Source organism: Talpa europaea (genome assembly GCF_964194135.1).
Source record: "Talpa europaea genome assembly, chromosome: 4".
NCBI lineage: Eukaryota > Metazoa > Chordata > Mammalia > Eulipotyphla > Talpidae > Talpa > Talpa europaea.
Window position 1 is genome coordinate 140,273,109 of NC_140070.1, and position 27,565 is coordinate 140,300,673.

The window sequence follows — 27,565 nt, forward strand, 5'->3', positions numbered from 1 at the left end:
TGGTCCCCAGGAAAGGGGGAGGTTCCCTGCCCCACCCAAGGGAGGGTGGAGCTGAGTAGGAAGAGAAGCTGAAGAAGAGACTGAGGAAGAAGCAGGATGGAGCCAGGAGACCTGGAGGAGGCGCATGGAGCCTAGAGACACGTGAAGAAACTGCGCTTGTCTTTTGGTCGTGGACTGGGTGACACAGATGTGGGTGAGACCCGTGGGGAGGTGACAATGGCAGCTTTTATCTTGATGTTGATTTTGCTCTTTTCCTTCTGGGCTTGTCCAGTTGTTTGTGACCCTTTTCTGTGGGTCCTCACTGGAAGATGCTTTAGACTTGTAGCAGGCTTTGGGGCCTTGCTCTGGGCCAATCCCATATGGATGGACTTTTACCCACGAGGGGACGGGTAACTCTGGATGCTTCATTTAGAAACTGGACTCTTTGCCTTTCCTGTATTGTTTCCTAGTTTTATTAAAGTTCCTTCCCATTAAAGTCTCCTATGTTTTGTGTTGATGCGGCGGATGGCAGAACCCATGTAGAATAGGCAGGTTTGCGGGGCTTGGGCTGCCCCTCTCCCTGTCCTGTAACATACCCACCTACATAGGCCCACACCCCACTCCAGGTGCCGCCATCAGGCATGCCTTCAGGACCGCAGATCCCTCATGAATGCTAATGGCGGGAGGGCAGAAAAGCCTGATGCTTTTTCACTACACCACCCCAAGTCCGGACGCCCTCAGGAGTCTAGTAGCCCTCAGGCCCCTCCACTAGGTCGCCCCTAAGAAACCTGTGCTCGAGGCTCCCCGGCCTAACTCTGACTCCCCAGCCCTTCGCTCACAGGCCTGCACGCGCGACACAGCCGGGCCCGCTGAGCAGCCTCCTCTTCCCCGCCTCCCCGAATCCTTCCGACACCGCTCTCCAAAGCCGGGGTCCCCAAAGCGCGCGGAGCCTCGGGCCGACGGCGCCCCGCGCCCCCGGGAGGGCGGAAGCTGCACTTCCGGGCCGGAGCGGCGCAGGCGCACTAGCGAAGCGCGGCGTTCCTGCGCTCAGGGCCCCGGGGAAGCGCGGGGTCCCCGGAAAGTGAGAGTGGGCCGCGAGTGGCCGCCCCTAAAGTAAAGAGGGAGCGCGAGGAAACTGGACGGCCCATCGCGTTCCCAGGCGCGCGCGCTGCGGGCGCCAAGCCCCCGCCCAGCCTCGCTCGCCGCGCGTGGGCGGGCGCGGACGGGCGGAGTGATCGGAAGGGGCGGGGCGAAAGCGGGCTGGGGCGGGGCTGCGCGCGGGGTTGCGCGGGGGCGGGGCTGCGCGGGGCGGGGCTGCGCGCCTGGCAGGGCTGTGTGGGGGCGGGGCTGCGCGCGGGGGCGGGGCTGCGCGCGGGGGCGGGGCTGCGCGGGGCGGGGCTGCGCGCCTGGCGGGGCTGTGTGGGGGCGGAGCTGCGCGCGGGGGCGGGCTGAGCGGGGGCGGGGCTGCGCGCGGGGGTGGGGCTGCTTGGGGGCGGGGCTGCGCGCCTGGCTGGGCTGCGGGGCTGCGCGCCTGGCGGGGCTGCGTGGGGGCGGGGCTGCTCAGGGACGGGGCTGCGCGGGGCGGGGCTGCGCGCCTGGCGGGGCTGTGTGGGGGCGGGGCTGCGCGCGGGGGCGGGGCTGCGCGCGGGGGCGAGGCTGCTTGGGGGCGGGGCTGCGCGCCTGGCGGGGCTGCGTGGGGGCGGGGCTGCTCAGGGACGGGGCTGCGCGGGGGCGGGGCTGCGCGGGGCGGGGCTGCGCGGGGCGGGGCTGCGCGGGGCGGGGCTGCGCGGGGCGGGGCTGCGCGGGGCGGGGCTGCGAGCCTGGCGGGGCTGTGTGGGGGCGGGGCTGCGCGCGGGGGCGGGGCTGCGCGCGGGGGCGAGGCTGCTTGGGGGCGGGGCTGCGCGCCTGGCGGGGCTGCGTGGGGGCGGGGCTGCTCAGGGACGGGGCTGCGCGGGGCGGGGCTGCGCGGGGCGGGGCTGCGCGGGGCGGGGCTGCGCGGGGCGGGGCTGCGCGGGGCGGGGCTGCGCGGGGCGGGGCTGCGCGGGGCGGGGCTGCGAGCCTGGCGGGGCTGTGTGGGGGCGGGGCTGCGCGCGGGGGCGGGGCTGCGCGCGGGGGCGAGGCTGCTTGGGGGCGGGGCTGCGCGCCTGGCGGGGCTGCGTGGGGGCGGGGCTGCTCAGGGACGGGGCTGCGCGGGGCGGGGCTGCGCGGGGCGGGGCTGCGCGGGGCGGGGCTGCGCGGGGCGGGGCTGCGCGGGGCGGGGCTGCGCGGGGCGGGGCTGCGCGGGGCCTGGCCACCCCGGCCTGGGGCGAGCGCGCGGGGCTGACGTCTGACCGCCGAGCCGGCGGCGACCCGCGGGCCATGCTGGCCGTCCAGGGAGCGGCGATCCTGGCGCTGGTCGCCGGGCTGCCGTGGGCGCGGGCCGGAGGCGCAGGTGAGAGGCTGCGGGGCCGGGGGAGGCCCCGTTCGGAGCGGGGCCGGGGCGCGGCCTGCTGCCCCGGGGCGGGCGCGGGGCCGGCGGGGACGTGCCGGGCGGGCCGGGACCTGGGGGTGGGTCTTGTCCGCGTCCCTGGGGCGCGGCCGCCCGGCGTGGGCCGCTGGGCCGGAGCGGCGCGCCAGTCGTCGCCCCTTGCGGGTGCTGGTGTTCCAGGGCCGCCCCGATACAAAACGGGGTGCCTGGCTGTGGGTCCTCGCCCGCGCGCCTGCAGGGACTTACCCGGGCTCCACTGCGGGCGCACGCGAAAGGTTCATTCACAGGGGAAGGGCAGGTGAGGAAATGGACAGCTCAGGGAGGAAAGTGGGAGACAAAGTTTTAAATGCGTCCTCCCCGGTCCGCCGACCTGGAATCCCAAAGGCGCGCTGAGAGCTGGCCCGGAGCCCGGAGCCGGGGAGCCAGAGGGCGAGCCCCCCAAGGCCCACGTGTTTGGTTTTTATACCAACCCTGGCTGCTGAACCCCACCCTCAGGGCCCAGCCACCTTCCCTTGGGTGGTGATGGGATTTGTCTTTCCCAATGTCCTGATGGCTTTGGTCTGGGGTGGGGGTGGCGTCCACAAAGCCTGCATGGGATTAGCTCAGGACACCCTTTCCCCCTAACACTGGCACCGCAGGAACGTCCCTGCCCCCCGGATTTATGACAGAGAAATGCTCTGGCAAAGGCCCGGCGCTGGCAGGCCGCTCTGCTGCCCTTCTGACTAGTTAGCCGAGGTCCTGAGCGGAATGGTTGACTTTGTAGTGGCTGGGGGTACCCGAGGGAAAACAGCCCCTCGGCACCCAGGGCGGGAGTCTAGGAGGTCTGTGAGGCCGCCTTATGGGTTCGGAAGACTTAATTGCTTAGAAAACCGCTCCCAGTTTGGTGCAGGGCATCCCAAGTCTTCAGTGACGCCACAGATGGAGGGTATAACATAGTGTATGTGTCCCAGGGCTTGGTGCGGCCGGTCGTAACTTCTTTGAGGTCTTTTGTTGATACAATGTTTGCATTAAGTTCGTATTAGCCTTCGTCTAAAAAAACTTCCCATATTTTTCATGTCAAATTAACATTCCAGGAGGATGTGTGTCAAGAGCCTAATTTAAATCTAGTTTAGAAGAGAGCTGCTAAAATAAATAAAATGCACAATTAAGAATGCTTTTTTTTTTGCATTCTTAATTGTGTCAGGCAAAATTCTTAAGTGTTTTAAAGGTATAAACTCATTTAGCTTTCAGAACCTCCCTCCACACTATAGTCTCATTTTATAGATGAACAAACTGAGGCTTGGGAGATTGCCTTGCCCAAGGCCCAAGGCGTGGAAATCTGACCCCAGAGCTCTGGGATTTAACTGACTAGACTATTTCCTAAAGACCAAGCAATTTAAGTTCTCAATTAACCATCTGTATAGTAAGCACCTAGTTATCATTTATCTTTTGTGTAACATCTTTCTTTCAAAGTGACAATACTTTTCTTTCAACGTGACAATAATGTTCATAACTGAAGGAAAAAATCAATCCTAACCTGAGATCATAATGTTGCTTTATCTTTAAAAGCCTTAAAAATATTCATATCTTTAAACCTAGTAAATGCAATTCTGGGAACCTAGTCTAAGAAAATAATTAACTATATGGGCGGAAACTACTATCTGTGCAGATGTATGTGTTTGGGTTTATGTCAGATTTAAAAAAGCAAACTCTTTCTGGTCATTAAGATGAATATGAAAGGTTGGAAACAACTAATTATATAAATAGAAGCATTGGATAAAGTGCCATGTTTTGTGCTAATGAGTGAAATAAATTTTAAAAAGATTTTGCTAATACTAATACAGAGTCTAGGAGAAGTAAAATCTTGTTTAATAACTATTTCCAAGTTCACGTCTATTTGTCAGTTATTGATTCCTAGAATGCCAAGATTCCTCTAAACTAAGTCCAGGGTCTCCATCACTTTGCAGCAGTGTATTCCTGAGGATCAACGATGGACATTAGTAGAATTATAATCTTCTAAACAGGATATACCACAGATGCCACCAAATCTTTTGTTAACCCCTCTAAACCTCCTGGGTCCATGCCTGCCATGTTCCACTTGAAATCACTTTCCTTTGGCTGCATAAGACCTACAAAATTCTAACAACTGGGATGAGAATTAGACTTAGAGAAGTGGGCTAAGGGGAAGTATTCTGTTCAGGGAGGAAGTCTCAGGAAGTATGAGTGTAAACAGAGATTTGAGGGTGGGGAGACTTAGTGCATATCTCCCCCAATTTAGAGAATTTCCAGAAAATGTTTTCTCAGATGTCTACCCATTTGATTCCATACCATAATGTTTCTAACTATAGAAAGCAGGGGAAGCAGATCCAATAAAGAAAATTCTACACAAGGACCCCAGTGGTAGAAAATCTGCAGGGAGATAATGTGCTTCACCTGGGCAGAAATAAAGGCTAGATATACTGAAGGAACAAGAAATACCTTTAAAAGTAGGTCTCTTAAAAAAAGTAGCATATAGTGAAAGATCAGCCCTTTGTTGTATTGAGAAAGATCTATGAATCCAATTTTGTGCTAAGTGTTCTGAAAGATATAGACCTTTTTTTAATATATAGTTTTATTTTTTAATATTTTATTTTATATAATTCTTACCTTCTTTTTTTTTAAGGTTTTTTATTTTTTTAACAGAGGCATGTTTTATTTATTTGTTTGTTTGTTTGTTTATACAAGCACTGGGTACAGTCAGAAGCGCGGGAGGGTGAGAGAATTCACCAGAGCCAGAGCGGGGAGCAGAGCAGGCAGAAGGACCGAGGTACGAAGGACCGAGGTACACTGCTGAGGGGAGCAGCGGGTGGCAGGAGAGGTCTGCGCGCCATGCGGGACCCTCCTCCGGTGGCCGGGGAGCAGCCGGGGATCGAACTGGTACTGCAGAGGCTGCGGGCAGCTTCGCAACCCAGCGCTCAACTGCTGCGCCACCGGGGAGGCCCAATAATTCTTACCTTCTTAAGGAATTTGCAGTCTGCCTGGAAAATCCTGCTCAAAACAGAGAAGCAGTCCTTTTAAAATCATCTTTCATTCAACACGTTTTGACAGGCCACTAAATGGGTGTGCTGTGCTGAGTCCATCCTCATCCATGTGAAATTGAACAGTACAGATTAATGACATAGAATGAGCTGTGTAGGGGGGAACACTTTCTGTAAGGGGTTGGGCTTGAGCTGGGTCTTGGAGGATCTGGCTGACCAGAGAGGAAGAGCACTGCAGATTGGTGGGGCCAGAAAGACAAGTGAGAAGAGCAGACAGCCAACTGGGGGAGGGTTTGTTCTAAAAGTATAAAAAATAAAGGTCTTTCTATGGAAGTCCTTAAAAATCAACAGAGGGCTGGCCTTCCCTGGTGGTGCAGGCCATTGCCGCCATGCTGTGGAGCTGTCGGCGTCCTCTGCAGCGCCGGTTCGATCCCAGCCGGCCAGTGAGGGTCCCACATGGTGCGCAGACCTCTCCTGTCTCGCCTGCTGCTCCCCTCAGCAATGTATTTCGTCAGTTTGCCTGTTCTGTTCCCCGCTATGTCTCTAGTGGGTCCTCTCACCCTCCCGCGCATCTGGCCCATATCCTGGCTCTTGTATAAATAAATAAATCTTTAAAAAAAATAAAATAAACAGAGGGCTTCAGACTTTGGGTGTTCCCCCTTCAAGTTTCCCATGGGGTTTGACCCAAGTGATAAACATTCATGTTTCTATCTCAATTTCGTTATGTGAACATTAGTTCCTGGGAATGGCTGTGAAGAACTGAAATCTCTTCCTTTCTGTGCTCTTGGGGGTCTGCAAAGCACAGCTTCACCTCAGAACTTGGACTGTGACGCCATCTTGAGGCTTTTAAACAGTTGGCCCCTGTATCCTTTACATCAGTATCACTTCCAAGACCAGTGAAAATTCTTTTATACAGAGACTATTTTTTTCAGGTCAAAAAATTAGCAGCCTCCCTATGGTAAGAGTAATTATTAAGGTGATTGGGCCTTTTTTTCCCCCAGATTTTTTTCTCCAATGACTTGTAATACACATTTGATGACTGGAAACCTGTACAACTCCAATAAACATTTTGGTTTAAGAAAGGGATTTTTAGAGACTTTGTTATCTTTGAATGTATTCATTCTTTACTCAGTGATATGAAGAGAAGAGTAATATTTTTTAAAATAAAATAAAACCACCTTCTTTTTTGTTGCCTTTATAGGGGAAAACAGTCTAGAATCTCCTCAGAACGTCACAGTCGACATCATCGATGACAACTTTACCCTGATGTGGAGCAGCCCCAAGTCTGTCAGAAATGTGACTTATTCAGCAGAGTATCAAATGTATGTGGCTCTCTTACTGACCTGCCAGAATAATCTGAACCATTTTTATAAATTTAACACTATGATTTTGTTCAGATTTACTAAATGTTTTTTGTTTTCCATTTTATGTCTACTTTTCATAGTATTTATAACTTCAAATCTACAAATAGAGACTTAGTCAAATTCATCTTTGGGCATTGAAGCTAATGAGATTTTGGGATGAGGGTGGTAACAGTGCTAGTCCACACCATACCACTACTGATGGGTGTTCCACCATCTTTACACATAAATTAGAGTCTGGACTAGAGCATACCTTGAGGATATGGGAGGACTCCCCAGAGTCTTGGAATAAATAGTTCAGCAAGCACCCTACCTCAGGCCTTCCTCTGAACTCCATCTGACACAATGTTTTAATTTTAGATACAAGTTATTAACATCATCAGTATTGGACCCTGCATGTCCAAGATCAGATGTTTCTGGTGTTTCTGCCTCCCCTGCAGTGTCCCCTCCCTACTTAAGAGTCACCACAAGGAGAGGTGGGCAGAAGGAAGGATTACAGGGAGAAGCGCAGCTCAGGGAGGGTAGGACTGGACTTTGTGTGTTGAGGTCTCAAATGCTAACCATGTTCATGAAGGAAAAGGCAGTGAATTGGGCAGTAAAGAAGCAGGGCCTCCAGAACGAGGATCCCCGACTATAGCCACAACCCCGCACTATTGTTCTCCAGCTGATTGTTCATAAAACTGTGAGATTCATCTAATCTCATACCTTTAGAAGTTTGCATATTTGTGTACACAAACATACATGTCTACACAGATGTGGTTTTTCTTAGCACTGAGAAGAATTTTTATCTAGAGAGTTCCAAATGAACATTATTACCAATTGTGATTGTGGCCTTCCTTCAGCATTTTCTCCTTAAACAGCTGCTTCAGACATAAAAATTATTTCATATATCCTTACTGAAAGTTACCCTTATGAAAAGAACAGTCATATTCTTGTTCCTTCACCTGTTGTATTGCTTACACTAAATTCTGCAATGTATAATAATCTGTCTTTTAAGCTGCCATTCTGCATGTTTAGCATCAAATGCATTATTTCAGTGTGTTCTTACTCTAGTCTGTTCTGCTAGCTTTACAAACAATTGCCTTGTAAAAATATATCACTGCAAGTTTGGGGAGTTGGTGTAGTGTGGTGTGGATCTGAGCCAGGGCGCTTGGGATTTAATCCATCCCTGCCCCTTCTTCTCTCAGGTATAGTTTCCTTATCTACTAATTGGAGACAAAAATTAATATGACATAAGTATTTTACTATCCAAACTGGGATGCTTTAGGGAGTGAGCACAGGCTCTTAATTTTAAATAAACAGAAACAAGCTTAAACCAGGACCAGGACACCCAACTCAAAAGGTTGTTAGGGGTCTTTTGAAAATGCTCAGAGTGGCGTGGCCTTAGTGGTCAGCTGAGTGTAGTTAATAGCAGCAGCACACAAGTTTTTGTTTTCAATCACATTTATTACTCTTATCAGAAGTGACTCATATAGCACAGTGGCCTCACACCTTTATTTTTCATGGTGACACAATCCCAGGCAGTTGTTATAAGCTCTGCTTTTCTAAGTGGTATTAGTACTATTTAGGGCAAAAGTCCTCACTGACCCAGAAATGACATGAATGGACAAAATTCCAGAATGAGGTGCAGGTGCTGGGGTGATCAAAGATCTGGGCAGGCCACCGCCCCACCTCGAGGGCAGCCAAGGGGAGGGAGCAAGGGCTCAACATACCCGGGAAAACCAAGTGGCCCCTGTGACACCCTTTATAAAGGTCAGGCTGGCAAAGGAGTCTCTGATGATCAAAAGTGAGAATTAAATAGGAGGTGGCAATCCGGTGGGTCCTCTCACTTCCTCTTCTTGGTGGGATACGGTTTTTCTGCAAGTGGAACCGGGACAGTCCCTGCACATTCTGGCTCCTGCGTGAGTGGGGCACCTCACAGTGTTCGGTCTGACCTCGGGTGTGCCTCGCGACAGTGTTCCATCGTGTTCTCGACATGGTGGTTGGTGCATGACGATCCACCAAGAAATCCCTCTGCCTTGCCACTGATGGTGGGTACATACCTTTCTGGGGTGGGGCTCGTTCTCCCAGGTGTTCCAAGGTCCTCATTGTCATTCCTGTGTCCTAGCACAGGCTGGTCAAGGTCAAGGCTCTGGATGGAGTCAGCTTCTAGGACACCAGATGGGGACAGGAGGGACAAGCTGCTGCGAAAGCCCAGTTTGTTTTTTTTAAATAGTGTTTCTCAGAACACAGCCGTAGGCTGCTGGGGTAAGAGAGAGGAGACTCGTGAATTAGCTCTTAGGATCCCAGTGTCTGTGGAACACGGGTGACCACAGCAGCGCCCGTAGTTATGGCTGGAGCTGTTTCCTAGGCACGTAGGGGTTCTGTTCACTCTTTTCATTCAGCAAATACCTTTGTTGCTTAGAATACATCAGTGACTGGGAGAGACAAAAGATGGCATGGAGTTATATTATGAGCCTGGTTTTAGGAAATGAATTTTTTGTATGAGCAGTTACATACTTGTTCTCAAAGCACATGTATTCTCCTCCAAGAACTGTATGTGGTGACTTTTTGCTTTCTTAAGAAAATATAAAAACAGCTCCCTCTGCTGTTGCTCCCGTACCAGCAGAAGCATTTTTCATAGATGGTCGGTGACTTCTCCCAGAGCAGGAAAGACTCTAAAGAGACGCCTGAGGTCATAGAAAGGGTCAATTGTCACTTTTTATAAGGTTTTCTGTTTGTAGTAAGAGTTCTCCAGGTGAGTGAACCATCAACATGTGCTGGCTTTGTGCCTGTAACTCATTTTATTTTGACCCTGTATCCCCTGATTTAAAGAGGTTTATATACTGTGCCCTCTTCCAGACTTTCTTATGTCACCTGCTTTCTTAAAAATTGTATTTGCTGATAAATACTAATTTGCAGGGGGAAAAAAACTGTCTGAATTTTTAATTAAAATTTTAAGAATATGAGCTTTAAAAAATTAAATTCTAAAGTGGAAGAGTGTTTAAATTCAGGTAAAGTTTGCTGTATATCTTTGAAGAATGTCCCTGAGACTTTGCTAGGGCTTGTACTGAATCTGTCTGTTGCTCTGGGAGGGATGATTACTTTAATAATGCTAATTCTTCCTGTCCGTGTACAGGGAATAGCTTTACATTTCTCTTTGTCTTCTACTTCTTTTAACAGTGTCATAGAGCTTTTGTTGTACAGTTTTTGTGCCTCCTTTGTTAAGTTTATAATTAATTTTGGTGCGAATGTGATTGCGATTGTTTCTTGATTCTATCCTCTTCTAGTTAGCTGTTTCTAGAAAGCCACACAACAGATTCTTGCATGTGGATTTTGTAGCCTGCCACTTCACTGCACCGATTCATTGTTTCTAATAGATTTTTAGTGGAATCTTTAGGGTTTTCTATGTATATTATGTCATCTGCAGGTAGTGAGTTTCACTTCCTCTTTGCCAGTTTGGATTCCTTTTGTATCTTTCTCTTGTCTAATTGCTCTTATTAGGACTTCCATGTTGAACAGTAGTGGTGAAAATGGACATCCGTGTCCTGTGCCTTAGCTTAGAGGAAAAGCTTTCAGTTTTTCACCATTGAATATATATGGTGTTGGCTGTGGCTTGTCATGTGACTTTTACTGTGTTGAGATGTGTTTCTCCTATCCCCATTTTTTGGATAGTTTTTTTTTTTTTTAAAGATTTATTTATTTATGCACACAAGAGCTGAGGTACAGGCCAGAGATGCGGTGAGTGAGAAGATTCACCAGAAACAGAGTGGGGAACACAGGCAGACTGACTGAAATACACTGCTGAGGGGAGCAGTGGGCAAGACAGGAGAGGTCTGCTGCGCCATGTGGGTAGCTCCCTGGCTGGCCAGGGATCGCACTCGTGCTGCAGAGGCTTCGGATTGCTTCATAGTGCAGTGCTTAACCCCTTGCGACACCAAGGAGGTCCCGAGGGTTTTTAATTATCAATAGATGAGGAATCTTTTCAAGTGTTTTCTGCATCTATTGATAAAACAGTTCTGGAGGTGTCTCAGAAAATTAAAAGTGGATCAACTATATGATCCATTAATTCCATACCTAGGTATCTACCCAAAGGATGAAGAAACACAAATTCGAAGAGATTATCCACTCCAGTGATCATTGTAATAGTATTTATAATAGCCAAGTTGTGGATACAACCTAAGTGCCCAAAGACACATGAGTGGTTTAAGAAAATGTAGTGTATATGCACAATGGAATACTACTCAGCTATATTTTTAAAAAGAGGTAAATCTTGACTTTTTGGACAAAATGGATGGAACTAGAGGGATCATGCTAAGCAAAATAATTCAGGAGAAAGGCAAATATTGGATGATTTCACTCATGTGTAATATAAAGAGACAAAACAAAGGAACAGACAAAACTAAACCAAAGCAAACCCTCAAAATCTGTAGACTAGAGGCCACCAGAGAGCAGGGATCGGGGGGGGGGGAAGCACCCACTGGACTCTGCTGGAGGACTTGGATGGTGTGTGTGGTGTGGGACATAACATCTGAAGAGAAGTGAACCTGTACCCCTAATCATATGTAGAGTTGTAAACCAATGTTACCTCAATAAAAAAAGATACATTTTTTTTTAAATAATAATAATAAAGGAAGTCTCCAATGTTATTCCCCACCCACAGGAAAAAAAAAAGATCTAATGCTGCAACTGTGGATTAGGCTTGACGAAAATTCCTTCTCATGGGATAGTTTATCTGCCTGGTAAGGTAATGGGTCTTAACAGGCAACATCCATGAAATCGAGTAAGTCCATTTTCTGCCGCTGCCTTCACTTCAGCCTGTTCCTCTGTAACAGCATGTCCTACAGGCTCGCCCTCAGCCTTGACTGTTCGTCTTCTAGAAGAATCTAGTATCACACAACTATTTTGAAGAAACCTGACAGTAAAATGACTTTTATCTTTCACTTCTTTCTCTTAACAGGCATTAACCCAGGTAGAAGAAATAGCTACTTTAATTGGCTTTGTAATGTTACTGAACAGAAACGTATTTGCCACACTTTTGTATTTATACATTCTTTTGCTTTTTTATTTTAAAGGCATGGAATAAATAATTGGTTGGATTTGCCTGGGTGTCAATATGTTACTGGTACCAGATGCAACTTTTCTTCCCTCAAGCCAAATGTCTATGTGGAAATTCATTTGCGTATAAGAGCAGAAAAAGGAAACAGCACTTCCCCGTGGTGTAAAGTGTACTCGTTTGTACCTTTTAAGAAAGGTAGGAAAACGCATTACGGTCTTTATTAAATGTTACCAGAGGGGCTTCTTGCCAAATCCATTCATTTGATGTAATACCACCTGTCTTTGTAAAACAAGAAGAAAGTTTTCCTTAAACCCTTATTTCCTTCCTGTGGAACCCCATTTTTCTGCTGTCCCTAATACCAGTGGTTCTCAAAGTGTGGTCCCTACAACCCTTTTAGGAGATGGTAAAGTCAAAACTATTTTTATTAATTCTAGGACTGACTTGCCTTTTTGTTGTCATTCTGTCATGAGTATGGTGCAGTTTTCCAGAGGTTGCTGTGTGAGGTTGTGACAGAAATGCAGAAGTAGCTGGCGATACATCTGTCTTCTTTATGAAGCCAAACATTAAAGAAATTTGAACAAAATAATAGCGCCACTCTTCTCACTAAGTTTTTTGTTTGTGGAAAGGTCATTTTTTTTTACAACAAATACCATGTTGTTACCATGTCATAGTTTTTTTTTTTTTTTTTAAGATTATTTATTTTTAAAGGTTTATTTATTTATTTATTTATTTATTTATTTATTTATTTATGCAAGCACTGGGTACAGTCAGAAGCGCAGGAGAGGTCTGCGCACCATGTGGGACCCTCACCCAGCGGCCGGGGATCAAACCGGTGCTGCAGAGGCTGCGGGCAGCTTCACAGCCCAGCGCTCAACCGATGCGCCACCGGAGAGGCCCTCATAGAGTTTTTTAATGAATTCAGAAGTATTCAAATTTTTTATCAGTGTTCATGTTTAATATGCCAAATTTTATTATTTTACCTGTATGTCACAAGTTCCTTGAGACCCTCAATTAGTTTAAGAGCAAGACCAAATATTTTGAGAACCCCTGCTGTATAACCAGGATGTAGGGTCAGGTCAGGACTGGTTTTCTGATCCAGCAGAGTGGGTAAAGGAGAAGTCAGAGTCCTAGAGCCCTCAACAGGTTTTCAGGCTTTTATTGGGGTTCACCAGGCATATGGCAGGCAGAGGTGCTGGGAGGCCGGGAGGATGGCAGGCCTCCCAGCCCCCAGCAAATCCTCACTCTGTCTGGGCTCTCTGGCGTTCTCTCTGCTTCTCTGCTCTTCCGTTCATTCTGTTGCTTCTCTGCTTCTGCTGGCGTCCCCGTGACGCTGCCCTTAAAAGCCCAGTCTCAGCCCAGGTGAATCCCATCTACCTAGGCCCACACCCCACTCCAGGTGCCCGCCATCAGGCCTGCATTCAGGACCGCCAGGATCCATCATCAATCCTGATGGCGGGAAGGCAGAAAAGCCTGACGTTTTTCCTTACCCTACACAGGACATGGAAGAATTGTCTGTACCCCCTTTCTCTACTCCTCCCTCCACTCTCTTCAGCCTCGCTTCCTTCCTCACAGCAATGCCAAGTTCAGTCCCAGTGCTCTGCTGACTCTGGGCCTCTGTCGCATCTATCTGATCACCACTGCCTGTGCGCGAAGTGTTTTTAGGGCACTGCACCTCTGCTCACCTGTCTCTCTCGACCCAACTGGCTGCTTTCCCCTTGTCTCCCAAGCCTGCCAGTGCTGCAGCGCTGTGGGGCTCAGGCACTGGGACTCCTCTGTCCCCTCTCATTCGTGACCTGACCACTTTCAGCACCAGCAGTTACCCCATGACCCCAAGGCAGCACCCTCACATCTTCTTGCACCGTTAGACTTGCATGGCCAGCTGCAGCCAGCACTCCGCTTCATGTCTCACAGTCAGCACACGTTTACCCCAGCCATGTAAACGAAGCTCCTGATTTCCCCCTCAAAACCTTCTCTTCTTGCAGATTTTTTCCATCTCCATTAATGACATCACCTGTTTTTGCTCAGGCCAAAAGCCTCGCTCCGTGGCCATCTCCTCCTCACAGCCCACGTGCACCCAGTCAGTCCATCAGCAAATTCCTAATGAGCTGCTTTAAACTATGTCCTGAACCCTCACCCACCCCCACCCATCACCCTGCATTTCCAGAATGTAGGTCAGGTCAGGACACTCATCTCAGCCCCCAGAACTCCACAGCCTCTACTCGAGAGAGATTCTTCTTAAGAGTCTGTTCTCATTTCCATCCACTTAGCCCCTTGTGTCTTGGTCATGCCTGTTCCTTCTTAGGGCCCGGATGTGATGCACCCTCAGCCTGGCATGCTCATCCCTAGACACCTGTGTGACTCACTCCCTCCTTGATTTGGGAGTCAGCTGCCATGTCTCAGAGAGGCTTTTCCTGACAAACTTCTCTACAGAGGCCTTGGCTGCCATTCTCTGTGCCTTAATGTGTCTGTCTTTTTCCTCATAGCACACATAACATTATGTTCCTGTGCTCACTTGGGACTTTTTGCCATTTCTCACCCTAAAATGCAAACTCCCTGAGCAACTTTCTCTGTTGCACGACATCAGCATGATTTGTTGAGTGACTGTTTTGGCATTGTGTTAATGAAGTGTTTTGATATTCACAGCTCAGATTGGTCCTCCAAAGGTACATTTAAAAGCTGAAGATAAAGCAATAATAATAAACATCTTTCCTCCTGGAACAAAAAAAAGTATCATGTGGGCTACGGATAGTAACAGGTTTATATACCACTTGGTCATCTGGAAAAACTCTTCAAGTATGGAAGTAAGCATTATTCTTACCTTTGAGGTGGGAGAAAAATGTGGATTGATTTAAAAATTACTTCTAAAATTTGACTTTATGCTTTGTGAAATAACAGACTTCTAATTTTTTGTTATAGGAAAGGACTCAAACTGTTAATTCTGAAGATAAAATTTATAAACTCTCACCAGAGACTACTTATTGCTTAAAAGTCAGAGCACACTATAAATTTGGTCCACGGAGCAAAACTGGTTTATATAGTCCAGTATATTGTATAAATACCACAGGTAAGGAGGAAATTTTGCTTTAGATTCCATAACTAATCTGTATATATACAGGTTGGCAATTTATTTATTTTGGCATTTTTTCCATAGTTTCTGAAGTCACAGGATGGTTTAATAGTTATTAAGGCTAAAGTATTATAACCATATTTACATAAGAAGAAATGTTACTTGGAAACATTTTACTCTAAAGTAAAAAAAAAACTCTGCTTATAAGTCAGAGTATTTTCTGATGACAAAATAAACTTCATTGGTTCAGAATCCCCCAAAAGGGGAGGTAGTTGCTAGAATGGTCTTCTAAAAAGCTGTATGCCTTCAAAAGTGAAATGTTAAAATCTGAAGTATTTCCTTAGCTAACAATTAAGGTTGAAAGGTAGGGATTCAATTATTTTAGTTATAAACTTCCTTTGCTTTATTTTTAAAATCAAACAATGCAGAAATATTTAAATGTTCAAGCCTTCCTGTCCGGCCTCCTCACCCTCAGTTGCATTTAGACACAGACACAGTTTGGGAAAGTTATTTTTTAAATCGATATATTTTACGACTTCCTTATTGAATCGCATGTTTTGAGAATCTCTTTATGTCTCAGTACATATAGATCTATTTCTTTTAAATGGCTGCACATCACACTGTGCGTATGCAGGGTACCATAGCTACTACCTCATAGTGATAAAACACTATCCCTTCCTTTTCTTGCCCTTGCTGTCAAAAATTCTTACAAATTACATTTTCTCACTAGAATAAAACTGTATGCTTGTTCCTATATTCTTTGTCTTCCAGTTGAAAATAAACTGCCTCCACCAGAAAATCTAAGAATCGAGGCTAAAAATCACAGCTATGTTCTTAAGTGGGATTACCTGTATGAAGGCATGACCTTTCAAGCTCAATGGCTTTTGTAAGTGCTGGTCCATAAATTTCCTTTTGCCCAGTTTATTTTCACCAGTTTATTCTGCTGTTTTTTCCTCTTCTTTGCACTTGCAGCTCCTTGAATGCTGATTGAAAGGTGGTTGTGATATATGGGAAACAAGATCTTTAATTCTAGCCCCAGCTCAGCCAGTAACTAACTGGATGACATGGCATTAAATCACTTAACCTCTTTTGGCCTCAGCTTCTTCATTTGTAGAAGAAAGTTGTAAAATGTTGTAAAGGGTGTGTTCTAATAATGTCTAGTGTTCTTCCTCTCGTTAAAAAAGGTGTGATTCTAGCTATGTCTGTTAATTCCCCGATCTGGAGTGCTTGACCTCGGATCCTGGTCTTCAGAACTCACTTCTTCCACAATTCCTTGAAATGATCCCAGTCCCGCCTCTCTGACTTGTTCTATTCAAGTAAACCTCTCCATTTTCTTTATCATTTCAGTGGCTGTGACAGATTTTTTTAGTAATTACTCTAGTGGGAAGTTAAGAAAGAAAAGTGTGTTTTATGTGGCTGGGTCAGTATTAGCTAAATACAGATGACGTATATGAAAGTGGGGGCGAACTGCAGTAGATTGTGTTGTCTGGGAAGGATAAACAGGGGGATGGGCAGAGGAAAATCAAGTGAAAGGAGAAGTGGATTCTGGGGAGGAAGGGGTGGGAAAGAAAGATAACAGGGAGCTCGGAGGATTAGAAGGACAAAGCCAAGTATAGGTAAAGCAGAAATGGAGTGAGAAGAGGGCCTCCCCTGGTGGCACAGGCAGTTGAGCGCCGTGCTGTGAAGCTGTCCACAGCCTCTACAGCACTGGTTCGATCCCCGGCCTACAGTGAGGGTCCTAAATGGCATGCAGACCTCTCCTGACATGCCCGCTACTCCCCGCAGCAGTGTATTTCGTCAGTCTGCCTGTTCTGTTCTACGCTCTGTCATCTTGCCTGTTCTTGTATAAATAAATAAATAAATAAATCTTTAAAAAAAAAGAAAAGAAATGGAGTGAGAAGAAAGGCTGGGAAGAAACAGGGAAAATGAGGATAAAGGGAAGTCAGTATAGATATGATCTCAATTTCTTTCAATTCTTTAGGGTTAGTATTGAACCAAGACCAGTTTGTAAGGAAAGCCTTTCACATGCCTGTGTATGCATGGCATACACACAGACATACACACGTAGGTACATATACATACCACGGACTGACAAGCAAGCTGCACCATAGTCTCTGAGTATTTCAGAAGTATGTGAAATTATAGGGCCACAGAATAGAGGGCTAAGGGTTTCTGATGGTCTCCTCAAGTTTCTTTGGGGTACTTGGTATACTGCAGAGCACTGAAGGAATTACAAAGATACAGCAGAAGAAAATGTGCTGCTAGGGCCTCCCCGGTGGCACAGCGGTTAAGCACTGGGTTGCGAAGCTGCCCTCAGCCTCTGCAGCGCCGGTTCGATACCCGGCCACGGGGGGAGGGTCCCACATGGCACGCAGACCTCTCCTGCCGCCTGCTGCTCCCCTCAGCAGTGTACCTTGGTCCTTCTGCCTGTTCTGCTCCCTGCTCTGGCTCTGGTGAATTCTCTCACCCTCCCACACTTCTGACTGTACCCAGTGTTTGTATAAATAAAATAAATAAATCTTTTTTTAAAAAAAATGGTCGAATTATCAATATAAAAAAAAAAAATGTGCTGCTGACACTGCACAGCAAAGTGTGATTTAGGACTGAGGAGCGATATACAAATGAGACCTACTGAAAACTGAGGGTATGGACGTGGAAGGGGCTGGAGAGGCCAAAGAAGTCATTTGGGAGGCTTGAAGACCTGACCAGGGTGCCTTGATGTCAGGTCAGATGTTTTACACTTGGTACCCTCAGCGCAGCTCTGAAGAGACAATAGACATAAGCAGCCTTGAGCACAGATAGTAAAAATGTAGTAAAATAATGAGGACAAGATGAGTTTGGTGTATTTGTTACCTTTTTAACACAATGTTTTGATTTGTAAGTCTATATAATTTCATTTTTGCTGATGCCCGTGTTTAACGACTGGCTTGCAGCTGTCCTGTGTGCTGCTAAGTGTGCCTGGCATGCCGCACCTCACCACACCTGGAGTAGGAGCTCATAGAGGTTTTCCTCTATGAGTTTTCCTCTATGTGTTCACATAGGTTTTCCTCTATGTGTTCACTCTATTGCAAAATTCTTGAGGGCAGGAACCATTAGCCTCTGACACCTCAGCACCATACAGAATGGCTAGCATTCATAGATCTTGATAAATATATATGGGATGAATGTATTTGGAATAAAACAATGTTTTTGTCTTCAAAGTGCCTACTTAAAAAGGTTTCGTGGGAGCCTTTCAGATAAATGGAGACAAATACCGGCCTGTGAAAATGTCAGAACAACCCAGTGCGTCTTTTCTCAACATGGTTTCCCAGAAGGAATGTACTTTGTCCGTGTGCAAGCATCTGATGGAAATAATACATCTTTTTGGTCTGAAGAGAAGCAATTTGATACTGAAATACAAAGTAAGCCCAGAGTGTTTACTTAAGATTGTAACCCTCCATCTGGTGCAGGCTAAGACTGTTTTTCTGGTCTCAACTGAACACACTTCTTTATGCCTCTTCCAGTTGTCATCTTCCCTCCGGTCATCACCCTGAAGCCCATCAGCAAGGATTCTCTGCAGGTCTATATCAGCGCCCCAAAAGATTCAGAAAACAGGCCAGTGGACCAGTATTACACCTTCATTTATGAAATTGTCTTCTGGGAAAATACTTCAGATGCTAAGGTAAGAAGACTAAGTGTTACAATTTTGTAACTTAGAGTTAGAACGATGATTTGGGTGTAAGCAAAGCTTGATGTCAAAATTCTAGGGAGATTTTTCAATTTTCTAACTCTATGATCAGCTTAGATGTACACAAGGGGAGAACGGGAGCAATTCTCCAGTTACAAGTCACCTCCATGTGCGCCCCAGTTTGCTTTTTAAATTCAGCTCCCTGAGTCCATTCCTCCTCACTCAGAATCTCTGGGAGTGGAACTCAGAATTTGCGTTTTTAGTAGGAGCCCCAGATTTTCCTCTAAACCAGGGTTTCTCGGCACCGTTGACATTTGAATGGACTGGTTCTTGGTTGTGACTGCTGTGTGACTACTGTGTGACAGATGCCCAGCGACATCTCTGCCCACTGGGTGCCAGCCTCCCAGTTACACCCACCAATGAAAGCTCCAGATGGTGCCAGCTCTCCCCAGGTGGGGGGCGAGAATAGGGCCATGGGGACAAAAACTGACTCTTAGTAGGTAAAATAGTCTTAGAGACGTCAGTGGTTTGTCTTTGCCCCCAGGAGGAGAGCATGCCTCCAGATTTCAGCTCAGCCCAACAGAATCTTATTCCTCAGTATTTAACTTCATGCTGGCAGAGGGATTAGAGAAAAATTGTTTAAAGAGACAGTTTAGGGCCTCCCTGGTGGCGCAAGGGGTTAAGTCTCAGAACTACCAAGCTGTCACCAGCCACTGTAGCACAAGTTTGATCTCCGGCCAGGGAGCTACCCACATGGCGCAGCAGACCTCTCCTGTCTCCCTGCTGCTGCCCTCCACAGTGTATTTCAGTGGATCAGTCTGTTCTGCTCTCTACTTTGTCTCTGGTGAATCCTCTTATCCCCCATACTTCTGGCCTATACCCCAGTTCTAGCATGCATAAATAAACAATAAACAGACAAGTCCACAACATCAGACATTCCATATTATTCCTGATAACTTTTCCCTCATGAAATTAAAGTCGAGGGATCAACCTTCAAAAATCATGCACAGTTGAGCTGGTAAATTCTCTGACTTCATTTTCTTTTGGAAGACTAAGAAAATTGCAATGACTTGGCTACTTTCATTTGAACTGTCTGAACACTGTAACCAGAATGTAAAGTACCACGTACCACAGCCAGTTCTCTGTTACCCCTCAGTGAGGGGCAAGTTTGTGTCTCAGGCTACCAAATTGTGCAGTCTTAGGCAAGGCACTTTGCCTCAGTGAGATTTTATTTCCTCTTCATGGAAACTAAAATTTTTTAAAGGATGATTGTAAGGCTTAAAATGAGGGAATGTATATGAAAATACCTAGCACATCTCTTGACAAACAATACCAATTCAGTAACTCCTAGTTACCATCCTGGCCTGCGCTGATTTACTGGGCCTGCTGTGTAGCAGGCCCTGTGCTGAGTATTTCACACGGCTTGTCTCAGTCTTTCTTCAGAACAGCCCTGCCAGACAGCAGGGTCTGGGCTATAACTGTGAGCGTGACGTGAGCAGAGGCCTTAAAAACGCACATGTGTGGTTTTGCCTGGCTCCTGCGCTGCTCCTGATTGCCAGAAAGGATGCATGCTCGGCATGGCCTCTGCTCCAAGGATGAGAGACTATGGGGCACCTAACCCTGACCCTCAGCCTCAGGGAGCTAGCACCCCAGCCAGTCTGTCCTGAGTGGGGAAACATAAACAGCACACAACATTACATGAAGCTACTTTGTTGTGGTTATTTTGTAATGTCTTATTGCATCACACTTACACAGACAGGAGTAATAATTCTCCTTTTGCGGCCCTGAAATAGGACCCTGAGAAGTTAAATAACTTGCCTAAGGCCACGTGCTGTGAGCAGTTCCTTAATGGAGGCAGTTAGCAGCCCGAACGCCAAATCTTAACATTTCGGCCTCTCAGCAGAGGTGATACAGTGGCCCTTAAACAAGCCGGCTTGTAGTCAATGATGAATTAGCGTTGTCCTGGGGGTACACGTGCTTTCTGGGCAGTGACATTTTTAACTTTCTGATGTGTTTATAGCGTCTTGTCCAGAACAGGCTGATACTCCTTAAATGTGATACCAGTGAAGTATTTGGTAGAGGCTGGTCATAGGTTAAGTATTTGAAAAATTCAGAAAATAGATAATCCCTCACTGATTTCATGAAGCGACTACATTTTATCAATAATTTACTTACTCTTTTTACAGAGCACACTCCTGAAGAAAGCTGATTTTACTATCCCGAACTTGAAAGCGCTGACCGTATATTGTGTCAAAGCCAGAGTCCTCGTGGAAGAGGAGAACAGAACCAGCGTCTTCAGTGGTACTATGTGTGAGAAAACGATGCCAGGTCAGACTCTTTCACTGTGCCTTTCTTTTTAATGTAACTAGACAATCACAATAGTTTGATTCATTGAAATTGTACACTGTTTTCATAATTCCCTTTAATATTACTCTACCTTTTCATGAGACTATCTTTAATTTTTTTACATAACCCTTGATTATGTAAATCAATTTTACCTAATCACATAGGTCAATATAGAATTTTTTTTTTTAAAGATTTATTTATTTATACAAGCACTGGGTACAGTCAGAAGCGTGGGAGGGTGAAAGGATTCACCAGAGCCAGAGCAGGGAGCAGAACAGGCAGACGAACAAAGTACACTGCTGAGGGGAGCAGCGGGCGGCAGGAGAGGCTGCGGGCAGCTTCGCAACCCAGCCCTCAACTGCTGCGCCACCGGGGAGGCCCCTCAATATAGAATTTTATTATGTGGGAACAGTTCCGCCTGGTTCTGTATTCTGCAGTTCCCAGTGTCTAGTCACAGAAGGTGTCTTAATCGTACTAGTTGTTTGCTGGAGAAGTGCTGGAGACTATCCTTCACTCAGAATCTCCTGTTTTCGCTTCCTAAATCACTCTTTAAATGGAAATGCTGTCGCTACAACTGTGGTGTGCTCGGGGCCACCAGAAATGCTTCTAACGGTGTTGCTGTTTAATAGATCTGGTGTTTCCTTCCTCCTTGAAGGCTTGTCTTTTACACTTGTCATGAGAGCTGACCTGTGAAGCCATCTTTCATGGTTAGCATATTTGTGTGTTAAAACACATATTGACTCTGACCATCATTTACCTGGTTTTAGGAAATACTTCCAAAATCGGAATGATAGTTGGAATTTGCACATTACTTTGTATCCTAATTGTCATCTTCTTCGTGATGGTCCTTTTGAAATGTATCAAGTATGTGTTCTTCCCATCAAGTAAACCTCCGTCTGCTATAAATGAGGTATGTTGCTTTTGTCAGTATTTGGACTTTTCTTTAAATGAATGGGAAATGTTTCATTTCAATTGAACATATATATGTTTTCTTGATCTTCAGCAAATGGAATGATTTGGGTATTTAAAGTTTTAGTAAACTTTAGAAATAGTCATTAATATAACTAGATAAAGGATAAACATTTTTAAGCAAAAATATGTTATGAAATGCCAAAAATTATTCTGGAATTTGGCACACCAGACCATCACAATTCTATGAGTAGACAGGACTAAGATTAGAGATAGAGATGATATAAAATAGTTTTCCTTCATTTTTACAAATATATCTGTACTGACTGCATTTAATTGATTTTTTAAAAGAAAAAAGTCATTAAATAAAATAATATAATAAAATAGTAAGAATTAGACTTAACCTCGTAGTCTTCTGGAAGTTTAACTGGCATTTGTTTTACCATTTAAAAAGAGTGAACACCGTCAGTGCAGAAAGTATATTCTGCGGAGGAGATCACATGAATGTCCTCACAGGGTTTTGTTTGGCCTCCCAAGAAATTGGCATGTTTGATGAAAGCACTAAATGATGACATGGTAGCACAGACTGGCGGGGGGGGGGGCTCCCCTCAGGCGGGCTTCTAGTCTCTCTCAGAGGCAGAGTAGTCAAGAGCTCAGGCTTGGAACTAGCCTGACTTAAGGTGAATTGTTGGAGCCATAATACTTCCCCGCAGAACTGACAGAAACGAAGGAGTTAACCCAGAAAGAGTCAGCGTCCTGTCAGCCCTGTGAATATTAACAAGCTTACTGTTCTGTCCTGAGTTTTTAAATACCCACTCCTGCAGACACTAATGTTCATAGCTATTATTTAAAGTACTTAAAAAGAGCTGATGACAGCAAATAATCATTCTTACTTGAACAGGGAAAATTACCACTTGTGCTTCTTCGGGATATTTGTGGGTTCGATATAGAAATTATTAGTTCAAAGTGTAATTTTCATAAACTCAGTGCTCTTCCCTTCTCCCCATGCTCCCCACAGCCCCTGGCAGCTAAGTGCCCCTTTCTTAGGTCCTCTTCATATGGATCCTAAAAAGGATTCTAAGATGGGGCATGATTTTACGCTAAACATTATCATGCAGTTGATATGTTCTTAGTTTACTTTTAATGAGCACACCAAAAGATAGGTTTTCTAGATAATGGACATAGGAAACTAAAGCTTTAGAAGGAAAACTAGTTGTTATGATTTTAAATAATTCATTTTTTATTCTTTCCCTTATTTAAACTAGTATTTGTCTGAACAACCATTGATGAATCTACTCCTTTTCACTTCGGACGAACAAACTGAGAGATGTTTTATCATTGAAAATTCAAACACTGTCACTCCATTAGAAGAAAATAATCAAAGTAATGAAGGTTACAAACAGTACAGTTCCCAAACTAGTGAAGATTCAGGAAACTATTCTAATGAAGATGAAAATAATGACAGTAAAACAAGTGACGAATTTCCACAACAGGAAGCCCTGTGGCCAGCAGTGAACTCGAAGGAGCTGGGGAGTCTGGGGGAGATCCATATGGACCCTGAGTTCCCTGCTCCACTCAGTAACTGCTAAGAGGAGATTTGCTGGTGGGAGAAGAAAACATCTTCAGCTTATAGATGCTGGAAATACAGGCAAGCACTTAACCATTTGCTGATGAAGTTACAGGAATTTGGGCAAAAAGTTTATTTTCCTGTGTTCTGGAAGAAAGGCTTGTCATGAGTCCTGTCTCTGATGAGTTAAATCCAGATGATGCCATCCTTTTTTCTAATGCCAGCTTTTAGATACATTATATTACCTGTATTACAGCAACAATGACATATACAAAGCATTGTATATGATTTGGGCAGAAGGCACACACAGTCATGTGTCCGCACAGCCCACCCCTCCGGCTGAGGTCACCGGAGCGCCCTGTGCCGTTCTGTGGCAAGGGCCACGCTTGTGCTTCTCGGCCGGTTACGGCCCTGCTGGCCACGGCAGCTGGCATCCAGCCGCCTCATCCCCAGTATTGAGGTTCATTATTCTTCAGGAGGCATTTAGAACATTTCGTCTGTTCTTTTGACATTGACATAGGCCCTTAAAAAATTTCTTTAGAAAAGCCTGATAAGTACTAACACCTGATTTTCTGGAAAATAGCTTTCTCAAGAAGATAGCACAGATGCCAGAAATGTGACCCTTAAAAACTTGCAGGGGCATTATCCATTTATCCCAAGAACACTGACGCCTGTGCCCCAGCTGCCTGTCCTGTCCAGATTGGGAATAAAGCCAGGTCACCTTTTACTGCGTGGGAAGCCATCCTGATGCAGAACGTTAGGACGGAAGCTTCTTATCAGGCGCTCAGGTTATGGGGAAATGAGTAACGCCCTCGTTGAAGAAGTTACTGGTATGTTTAAAACAGGGATGGCGATGTCGAGGTTAGTCACAGGGTATAGGACCGGCAAACGGGGCTGAAATAACAGACAGAGGAAGAACTGGAATAACAGAATAGGGAAAAGTAGATGACCTTCAGGAAACTGGGACTATGCAGACTCAGGTGCTGACACATGAAGGGGGTACTTATTTTTATGGCTTATCTCCATCGTTTTTAATACCAGGCCAGTTTCTCTGTCTAGAAGTATCCAGGTCCCCCTTCTACGCAGCCAGCATGGGCTCAAGAAAATGCATGTGAAAGGCGCATATCTTTGGAGCCAGACCATGGTGGTTAATGCACATGGAAGTCCCAATAGGGACCCAAATACACCTGCACACTCACCTCCTCTCGTGCTCACACTGCAGTGGGGTGGGGGGCTGACACCTTTTTCTAATTAGAAACGCTGCTTGGATCTCAGAGCTGGAAAGTCCCAGAAATCCCCAGGGTACACGCTCAGCATTTAGATCTTTTCTGCAAGAAAAGGTTGCTTGTAAGAGTTGGGAGCATGTGCGGCTACTGTCTTCCTCCAGGGGGCCCTGTGCCCCCAACCTGCCAGGTATTTGTTTTGCCTGGTGTCTGTCCCCCTCGAGCACAGGGACACCCCTCGTCACTGTTGCCCCAGCCACAGCTGCGCCACACCTTGCACACAGGTGTGCAGAAGATAACTCGGGTGGCAAAACCTAGAATTTGAACCAAACAGTGTTTCTCACAATGTTTGTGTGTTTTGTTGTATTTTTATGGAAGGATATAACCATGTGTTTGATGGTTTTATACAAAAAAAAAACTTTTGTATCGTTTATTTCATGTATACTTTTGGTTTAGATGGTTTTTAATACAAAAATATTTTGTATCTTTTATTTGTGTATATTTTTGTTTTAAGCTGTCACTGTAAATTTTAGATAACAAACTAGACCTAAAAGTCTTTGATTTCTATTGTATTAGCCACGTTTATGCACCAGAGTTGCTGCCGCTGATGCCTTCAAAGGGTGTTGGTGAACGGGGCGTGGGGGGCCTGCGGCCTGGCCCAGTGCCTAGTGTTGAGGATCCCAGCCCCCACCCCGCTAAGAGACAAGCAGCTCCTGGGCTTGCGCGGCTGTTTCACAGCCTCAGCCGAAAACTTGGCTTCGGCACAGCCGCCACTGAGTCTGCGGTGGTGCGTCCCCCGCGTCCCGCGCTCAGCTGCTTTCACAGCTCGTGTCTCGGGATAAGCTCTTCCCGAGGACACGCCTCAGTCCCATGTGTGGAGGAGCCGCCCCTGCCTCTACACACACTGGACCTTGAAGGGGGACACACATTGTAGCGTTGTCCCCCCAAAAGGGTCAGGTGGGCTTTTGTAGCAGCGGGAGGGGCGTGGAGCAGGTGTCCTAGGACCCCGCGCAGGCGGCTGCAGGCGCGTCCCGGAGCCCTGGGCGGCTTCTCAGGCTTTCACTGCGCGCCTGCCAGGTACAGGGCGGGTCGGGCTGCCGGGGGGCCGGGCTCCCCGGCGTGCTCCCGTGGTCTCCTCTCTATTCTGTTTCTCTTTCTGCTCGTTCCGTCCTCTCGCTCGCCCTCGTCTCGTAGTTCTCTTCCACGCTGGCCAGCCCGTCTCAGCCAGGCGGACCCACCACGCGCCCACCCCTACTCCAGCTGTCGGGCGTGCATTTAATCTAATGGCAGGAGGGCGACAAGCCTGATACTTTACTCACCCTGCAGCTTTTCTCGGGGCCCAGAGTCGGGCTCCGTTGGCACCTCCATGTGAGAACTGAGGTCCTTGAGGCCCACGGGCCTCAGAGCGAGTTCACGGTACAGAAGGGGTGCGGGTGACTAAGTGAAGCACCGGGAAGGCCCTGGAGACGGCAGTTGTGTCCCTGGCTCAGGCCTTTGCCCCTTTTCTAGTCCCAGTCGAACATTGAGTGCCCCACCGCCCTGTATGTGACGTCGAAGGATGCAGTTTGAGGGGTGTCGTCCAGCTACCTCTGGATTTGTCTGAGAATCTCTTCTTACTCTCAGAGTGAACGTGGAGCCGCTCCCCTCCTGCTGTCCCGGGAAGTCTCCCCCTCCCCGATGCACCGCATCCTCGAGCGCAGGGCTGTGCTCGAGTTCACGCTGGCCCTGGCGACGGGCAGTTCTCCATGTGCACACGATTAAATGGATTTTTTCCTTTGCTTACCCATTTGATCCTGTTTTGATGACTCTTCCCAAGAATCCAGAGGGGTGGGGGATTACCCCCTGCACCCCAACAACATTTAGCCTGGGAACCTTTCTATGTTTGTGTTTTTACTGAGTCCTCAATTTTTTTTCAAAATGGGCAAGAAAGTTGTAGAGGCCAGGAATGGCCACTGAGCAGGTTTTCTAGGATCCCATGCAGACCGGGTAAAGGAGGAGTTCTGGAGCCCTCAGGGGTTTTGCAGGTTTTTTATTGGGGTTCACCAGGCATACAGCAGGCAGGGGTGCTGGGGTGCCGGGAGGCTGGCAGTCCCCCCAACCCCCAGCAAATCCTCACTCTATCTGGGCTCTCCGGTGATCTCTGCTTCTGTTTCTCTGCTTTTCTCTCGGCTTCTCTTTCGGCTTCTCCTAGCGTCCCTGTGATGCCGCCCTTAAAAGTCCAGTCTCAGCCCAGGTGAATCCCATCCACCTCTGCCCATACCCTGCTCCAGGTGCCCGCCATCAGGCCTGCATTCAGGACCGCAAGGATCCATCATCTATCCTGATGGCGGGAGGGCAGAAAAGGCTGACATTTTTCCTTACCCTACAAAAGTGAATAACTCATCTCTGATCCCCAGAAACTGTGAGACCGCCCAGCTGCCGCGACAAATGTCACTCACATCCAGGCTTTCCTCACTACCTTTTCCCTTTGGCTGTCTTTTCATTTTGGGTTCAGTAATCACAGGATTACTTAACAGGATTACTTGTGGGCCATATACGTAAAGGCAGGTATTTGTGGTGGATGTTTCTAGCTCTCCAAGGGTAAATTAGGCAGGAAGCAAGGGTTACGTATGTCTTTCCTGTGAAGGATATGCCGGTTTCCTGCCCTTCCTGCCTCTGTCCCCCCTGGAACTCACGTTCTAGCAGAGGACACTTGTGGATGGAGGAGTAACTGATGAGGGCAAAGCAAAGGAAGAGTAGGCAGAGTAGATGTTACAAGGGAAAAAGGCCTTGGGGAAGAAGTAAATAAAAAATATTAGACCTCAATGGCTGCCTGAATTAAACATTTTGTAGAGTGACTCACCACTCATCCCCTTGTTTTAAATGGCGTGGGTCCACCAGAAGTTACCAAGGGGAGAGTGAGCGAAGGAAAAAGAAAACATTTTCCCCATCTCTTCAGAAGAATG

At 46.9% G+C, this 27,565-nt stretch overlaps 1 protein-coding gene across 1 annotated transcript; it reads left to right on the forward strand.

Moving 5' to 3' along the window:
- Positions 1-2,337: 2,337 nt before the first annotated feature.
- IFNAR1 (interferon alpha and beta receptor subunit 1) lies at positions 2,338-26,189 on the forward strand (the record flags this gene model as incomplete). The annotated part of the gene is made up of 7 exons (XM_084232745.1): positions 2,338-2,410; positions 6,644-6,725; positions 18,110-18,309; positions 18,412-18,569; positions 20,762-20,903; positions 21,689-21,831; positions 26,130-26,189. 7 exons carry the CDS (start codon positions 2,338-2,340, stop codon positions 26,187-26,189), a joined length of 858 nt encoding a protein of 285 aa, XP_084088871.1.
- Positions 26,190-27,565: the final 1,376 nt, after the last annotated feature.